The following is a 7,629-nucleotide window of genomic DNA, read 5'->3' on the forward strand; positions in this document are numbered from 1 at the left end:
AGTTAGGAACTGACTTGAGCAGTGTCTGACACAGTATATGTATGTGCAGGGAGTTAGGAACTGACTTGAGCAGTATGCACAAGTGCATGTGTGGGCTTTCAGTTTGCTCCACCCCCACCCCTCTGCCTAGGTTCACACTACTCCATTTATTTTTTTTAGCAGTACTTTCCTTCCCCTTTATGATATCATTTAAATTTTTTATTGCATTTATTTTGTGTTTGTAGGCATGCATACGTTCACATGCATTCCGGTACACTTGCCACGGTACATGTGTGGTGGTTACAGGATAACTTGCTGGAGTCCTCTTCTTCTACAATGTGAGGCTCACAGGTTGAACTAAGTTTGTTAGACTTGTTGGCAAATGCCATTATCCTTTGAACCGTCACCGTCACACAAATTATACTTTTTCAAGACATCTGGTGTGGTGAAATTAGACAGACCATTTTGTACTCACTTCTAATCCCCTTTTGTTGTGGGTTTGTAATCACTTTTAACCATGTATTGCATGTGTAGGTATGAGTGTATGTGCAAGTATGTACATGCGTGTGTGCCTGTACAAATGTGTGGGTGTGTGCACATGTAGTGTGCATGTACCACAAAAGATGTCAGAACCTGTGGGAGTTGGTTCTCTCCTCTCATGTGTGGGTCCTGAGGTTGAACTACGTCTTGATGGTAGGCACTTATAGTACTGCTTTTGATTATGATGCTATAATGCTATTATCATAAAAGGGGATGTAATTGCTTTGGCAGCCAGGAATGAAATATATACAGTATAGGTTTCATTAATCATATTTCCTTTTCAAAAGTCTTGTCAAATCCCATTCTTCTGCCTTGTGAATAAACTGATTTTTGGAGTATGAGAAACTTGAAGAGATCATGAATCTTTTAAGAGAGATTATTCTTATAATATAGAGATTTAGGTATACTATTTTGAACTGTAGCTTTGGTTGGTTGGTTTGGGTTTGGGTTTTTTGAAACAGGGTTTCTCTGTAGCTTTAGAGCCTGCCCTGGAACTAGCTCTTATAGACCAGACTGGCCCTGAACTCACAGAGATCCGCCTGCCTCTGCCTCCCGAGTGCTGGAATTAAAGGCGTGTGCAATGCAAGGGATCTTAGTGGCTCCTGGAGTCATAGATGCTGACTTTGAGGGAGAGATCAAGATTCATTCACCTAAGGGAGTTTCTGTAGTAAAGGCAGGTCAGAGGCTAAAAGGAAAAGAGAGAAGACGGATTTGGTTCGTCTAATGCATTTTGGGTACAGACCGTCGGTCCTCAGAGACCAGAACTCACTTTGTTTATAAATGGAAAAAGATTTTCTGGCCTCCTGGATACTGGCGCGGATATTTCCGTCATAACCGCCAGTCAGTGGCCTTCTAAGTGGCCAAAAACGGAGACTATTACACAGTTACAAGGAATTGGTCAGACTAGAAATCAGAGTAGCAGGGAACTGCACTGGAAAGATGAGGAAGGCCATGAAGGAACTTTTAAGCCGTATATTATTTCTCATTTACCTGTGAACTTATGGGGCAGAGATATTATGTCCAGAATGGGAGTATACTTATATTCTCCCAGCACGACTGTTACTAATCAGATGTTTCAACAAGGATTATTACCTAATCAAGGTCTAGGCAAGGATAATAAGGGAAAGGTGGATCCTGTTGTATCAGACAGTAGACCTTCTAGAGCAGGATTAGGGTATTTTAGGAGAGGTCACTGATAGACCTGCACTCCATGCAGACCCGATAATATGGGAAAGTGATGAGCCTGTATGGGTGAGTCAGTGGCCTCTAACACAAGAAAAACTACAAACTGCCCAGCAGTTAGTGCAGGAACAGCTGGATAGTGGGCATATTTCACCATCCAATTCTTCATGGAACTCTCCAGTTTTTGTTATTAAAAAGAAATCAGGAAAGTGGAGGTTAATTCAGGATTTAAGAGAGGTCAATGCAACCATGCAGCCAATGGGAGCATTACAACCAGGGCTGCTGTCCTCAGCAACCATTCCAAAAGGCATGCATAAGATTATCTTAGACTTGAAAGATTGTTTTTATACAATTCCTTTAGCACCACAAGATTGTCAAAGATTTGCTTTTAGTATTCCTTCAGTTATTTTCAGAGAGCCAGTGAGGAGATATCAGTAGAATGTTTTGCCCCAGGACATGTTGAATAGTGCTACTTTATGCCAGAAATTTGTAGCTCAAGCTATACAAGAAGTTAGAAATCACTTTCCACAGGTCTATGTTATTCATTACATAGATGACATTCTGCTGGCTCATAGAAATGAGGATACTTTACTAGAGACTTATGGATTGTTACAACAGAATCTAAGCCGTGCAGGATTAATTATTTCTCCTGAGACAGTACAGAGGCACTCACCTTTTCAATATCTAGGTCATATGTTATACCCCAAAGAAATTAAGCCTCAGAAGATAGAAATCAGGAAGGATGACTTAAAAACTCTTAATAACTTTCAAAGGTTGTTAGGAAATATACAATGGCTCAGGTCTTATTTAAGGTTTCTTACAGAAGACCTTGAGCCTTTAAATGAAATACTTAAAGGAAACAGTGATCCAAATTCTAGCAGGCAGCTTTCAGAAGCTGCCAGACAGACTCTCTCACAAATAGAGCAGGCTATACAGGAACAGCAGGTGTGCTATATTGATTATAGCCACACGTGACAGAAGGCCATTCACCTTATTACCTAGCAGACAGCCTAATGTATTTTCCTGCTCAGTTGATGTGATGGTATATAAGCTGTTTGGATAATAAACGCTGGAGATGGTCAGGAGGAAGAACCCTGAGATGCCCTTCCATGGTGACCGTGTAAGTTGTGTCTGATTATTCTCCGTATCAGTCCAGTTAGGGAAAATAGTTACCTGTGTTGGAGCGACATGGGCTTCAACAGTGTGCCACTACCACCTGGCAATTTTGAACTGTATCTTAAATGTATTTTTCTTGTTTGTTTTTAAAGAGTCTGAGGAAAATGACTCCAAAGCACTAGAATCAGAAGATAAAAGCCTTGAGCCAGCAGAAACGAAGGAGCAGAACCAATTGCCATGTGTCCATGATGTTGCAGTTACCAGTCTTTCTCAAGAAGTACTCCCGAGTGCAAGGTAAAAGGGCAGGAATACTGGCATTTAATTTATATTGTGCCTTAGCTTCTGCTGCAGGTAGTAGCTGGAAGAATTCTATTGTAGTTAACACTTTTAAAGCTTGAAAATATCACATTAAATGATAATACTTACTTAGTCTTAAAAAATAATTTCATGTTTGGTTAGCTAATTTAAAATAATGTACTGAAACAGTTTCAGAAGTGAAGACCAAGAAGAGAACTTGGAAGAGGTTCATATGTTGGGTACTGCAGTTGCTTCATCTGCGATCGGGATTCACACTCTTGATTCAGGTCAGGGTCTTGGTGAGAGTCCTCCTGAAGAGCCCATCACAGAAAACTCTAAAGGCAGCAGCATGCTCATGCTTCCTGTGCCAGAGGTAAAGGAATCTAGAGTGTAATATGGGTGTTGGTTTCTCCATTTAGAAAAGCAGTTACATATAGTAAACTCTAGCCTATCCAGTTCAGTAGGCCTCTTACTAATATGTAAATTCAGCCTGATCTATGTAGAGGCTCAGACTTGTAATCCCAGCTCTTAGGTAGAAACAGGAGTATTCAAGTTTCAAGGCAACCTGGGCTATGTAACAAGAGCTAGTTTAGCCTGAGTTACATAGCAAGACCTTATCTCATTTTCTAGCACTCTTTGGTTAGCCCCTTTCTGCTTCCTGCCAGCTCCTCACATCTGTGGTCCTAGTTTGACCTCGGCCAGAGTATACTGTGGGCAGTATGTGGTGACCCTTGCCTGTGCTGAGGGAAGAGGATCCCTGGAGCCCTGAAGCTTGAGGCTCTGTAAAAACCTGTCTCAAAGACAGACGGTGGTGGCTCACGCCTTTAATCCCAGCACTCGGGAGGCAGAGGCAGGGGGAATCTCTGTGAGTTCGAGGCCAATCTGGTCTATAAGAGCTAGTTCCAGGACAGGCTCCAAAGCTACAGAGAAACCCTGTCTCAAAAAACAAACAAACAAAAAAAACAAAAAGGGTATAGAACATTGTGATACGTTAAAGGAAGTAGAAAATAAGGAGTTTGTCTATAACCAACGTTATGAGATTTCTGTTGCTTCCCAAGTTTCTAAATTTTTTTTTTTTTTTTTTTGGTTTTTCGAGACAGGGTTTCTCTGTGGCTTTGGAGCCTGTCCTGGAACTAGCTCTGTAGACCAGGCTGGTCTCGAACTCACAGAGATCCACCTGCCTCTGCCTCCCGAGTGCTCCAAGTTTCTAATTTTTTAAAATCTTTTTCTTTTGAAATAATTTCAGTTGAGTAAAGTTAAAAAAATCTTGTAAGAACTTCACATACTCTGTTTCTTTGGAGTCATTGTTAATTTCATTTTTTTGTTTGTTTGTTTGTTTGTTGATCTGGCTCTACATCATTGTAGATACTTTAATTGTGTGAGTGTGTGAGAGTGTCTGTGTATGTTTACACACATAGGCATGCATGCAGATAACCATGTTGCTTGCTGAGATGTCAGAACACAGTATTTGGGATTTTGCTTCTTTCACCATGTAGGTTCTGGGGATGGTGAACTCAAGTTACCTGCTGAGCCATCTCCTCAGTGATTGATGGCTGGCAAGATGGCTCAGTGGTTAAGACACTTTCCACCAAACCTCAAGACCTGAGTTTAACTAAGACCCACGCAGAGAATGGGCTCCCTCAAGTCTTCCTCTGACCTTTACAAGTGCTCCCAACACACACACACACACACACACACACACACACACACACACACACACACACACACACCATAAATAAGGGCTAGAGAGATAGCTCAGCAGTAAAGAATATGTACTCCTAAGGATCCAAGTTTGATTCCTAGTACCCATGTCAGTTGTCTCTGGCTTCTTAACCCGCACACATAGCATATACAGACACAGAAGTAAAAATAAAAATCTTTTTTTTTTGTTTTAATTTAGAGAGTAATGAATGCTAATGCTCAACTATTTTTCTTCTTAGGAATTAATAGATATAATAAGACTTGGTCTGTTTAAGAGTAAGTTACAAATATGAGTTGTAATCATAAATAATAGCTTTAATAAAAAAAGGTTGTGTCTCACAGAGAATGTCAGTGAGTGCTGCATTCAGAATTAGTATGACCATACTGTACAATTTTAGGGCTAGATCAGTAGACAGGCAATGCTGTGTTATTCCTTTTGTGTGGCATAATGTCATTTTGACCCATTAGTGGAAATACTTCTAATCACTTGGCTAGGATGGTATCAGTGAGATTTCTTGGTTATAAGGTTTGTTTGTTTTTTTCTCCTTTATGTTAGAAATTGGTCTAGTGAGACCCAGCTCTTGTTACCCACTGTCTTTGGTATCTATTGACGACCCTTACTTGAGTCAATTGTTGGCATTGTTTGTTTCAAAAATGAAATCCTGGAAATTTTTAACATTAGAGAATTGCAATCTATATATTGGTAGTTTGTGGAAAACAGGATGGACCTCAGTGGAGGCAAGGAAAGTAGTTTATCTCATTGCAGTGTTACCTGCTCAAGGGTCTGCTGCAATGGGAACATGGACCTCCACCCTGACACTTCAGAAATGATAGAATACTCACATCTGACAACTTAATTGGGATATTTAAAGCTTATGTAAGTCAGTCAGATGTTATTGACACAACCAAAAGTCTTAAAAACACTTAAAATTGTACATTTAAGATAAGCCTTTAAGTTGGGAGATACTGTCTTTTTATCATATGTCAAATTGTCAAATTTTCTCAAGCTCAGTATCTTTTCAATTTTTTTAAATGACAGAGTATGCCATCTAATATTCTAGAAGTCCAACAAGAAAATATGATCAATCCTCAAGACGTAACAGGTATGAAGACTGCTTCCAGCAAGTATCATAATAATGTACTGTATAAATTTATTTATTTATTCATTCATTCATTCATTCATTCATTTATTTATTTTTGGGGACAGGGTTTCTCTGTGTAGTCCTGGAGCTTGCTATGTAGACCAGGCTTGCCTCGAACTCACAGAAATACTCCTGCCTCTCCTCCTCTCAGTGCTAGCATTAAAGGTGTGTTCCATTACATCTTGCTTTCATGTAACTATGGAAAAGCACAATATAGACTTAATAATAAGCCATTGGCAATGGCAGTCATAAAATATGCATGAAGTTTACCCATTTTATTAAAAATTATAAATGCTTCCCACAAAATATCCTGTCTATAATTTTGGGGTTGGGGGTTGGAGGATGTATTTTAGTTTTTTATTTAGGTTTGGCATTGTAAGTCATGAGACTCTTTTTAGAGATGAAATAATGATTTTTGACTACCTCTTGGTTTGGCTTTTCATTCCTGTTTTTTAACTTTGACAGTGAATCTATTTGCTAATCCAGAGCAAGATGGAGAAGATGAACAAGCATTCATTTTAACTTTGGTGGAAATCCCAACTAATACAACAGAAGGATTTACTGATGCCTCCATGCAGTTAATGCCAAGCTCTCTACTGCCAGCACCTATATTGGTCAAATCTGGAAACACAGTAGAAAGAGGTGACCACAGGTAAAACAAAACAAAACAAAAGAGCTAAACTGTTTTCCCTGGAGGAAAGGCACATCATGAATCAAGTATTGAACAAGTGAACTATACACTGTCGTTTCTTTTATAAAATCACAACTATTAATTTGTTAATGCCGCTCATTGTGCCATTTTCATGTATACATGTAGTGTTTGGGCCTTGTCTGTTCTCTGTTCCACCCTCTTCCACTTTCTGGACTGCTCCTCTCTCTCTTTTTTGTCCTAAAGTCCTGCTGCTTTTGTGAGATTCTTTGTTTGTGGTTTTTTGTTTGTTTGTTTTTAATGTCTACATATGAGAGAAAATGTGATTGTTTTTCTGTTTATGGATTATTTCACATAGCACAATATTCTAGTTCTGTTCATTGTCTTGTTAGTAATAAATTTCAGTTTTCCTTTTAGTTGAATAAAAGGTGTGTGTGTGTGTGTGTGTGTGTGTGTAGTATGTTCCCAAACATTTTCTCTATGTACTCATCTGTTGATGGGCACTTAGTCTGATGCCTTAGTTTCTATAACTTGACTGCCATTAATAGTATCACAAAAAGTGTGGGTGTTTCTTTTTACGTGCTGACTTCATTTCCTTCAGTTCTGTGTATATGTGGGTCATAAGGTAGATGATCCTATCTTTATAATTTTTTCCCCCACTTTAAGAATTTATTAAGAGAGAGAAAGACGTGCGCAAGCCTGAGGAAGTTGGTGCAGGGAGACAGGGAAAGAGAGAGAGAGGGAGAGGAAGGCAGTAGTTATCTCTTCAGAAGGGGGATAGAAAGAGAAAGCCTATCTTTAGATTTTTGAGGAACCTCCATCCTGTTTTCTGTAATGAATGCTCTGATTTTATATTCAGTGATATATAAGGGTTTCTTCTTTTACATCATTGCCAGCTGTAGTAATATGAGTGGAGGGGCTGCTCCCCAGAACCCCGGCCGCACCCCGGCCGCCTCCCCGGCTAGCTTATGCCCGAAATAACAACACACAAACTGTATTCATTTAATCACTGCTTGGCTCTTT

General features: G+C 39.5%; 1 protein-coding gene across 5 annotated transcripts in view; it reads left to right on the forward strand.

The window, feature by feature from the left end:
- Positions 1 to 7,629, forward strand: part of Bdp1 (B double prime 1, subunit of RNA polymerase III transcription initiation factor IIIB) — a 92,682-nt gene that overhangs the window by 66,181 nt on the left and 18,872 nt on the right. For all 5 annotated transcript variants that reach the window (XM_013349674.2, XM_013349675.2, XM_026783697.1 and 2 more), the window contains 4 exons: positions 2,970 to 3,111; positions 3,304 to 3,487; positions 5,855 to 5,918; positions 6,423 to 6,609. In XM_013349674.2, the coding sequence (XP_013205128.1) occupies positions 2,970 to 3,111; positions 3,304 to 3,487; positions 5,855 to 5,918; positions 6,423 to 6,609 (577 nt within the window). The remainder of the gene's footprint in view (positions 1 to 2,969; positions 3,112 to 3,303; positions 3,488 to 5,854; positions 5,919 to 6,422; positions 6,610 to 7,629) is intronic.

The sequence above is a fragment of the Microtus ochrogaster genome, chromosome 19 (genome assembly GCF_000317375.1).
Source record: "Microtus ochrogaster isolate Prairie Vole_2 chromosome 19, MicOch1.0, whole genome shotgun sequence".
NCBI classification, from domain to species: domain Eukaryota; kingdom Metazoa; phylum Chordata; class Mammalia; order Rodentia; family Cricetidae; genus Microtus; species Microtus ochrogaster.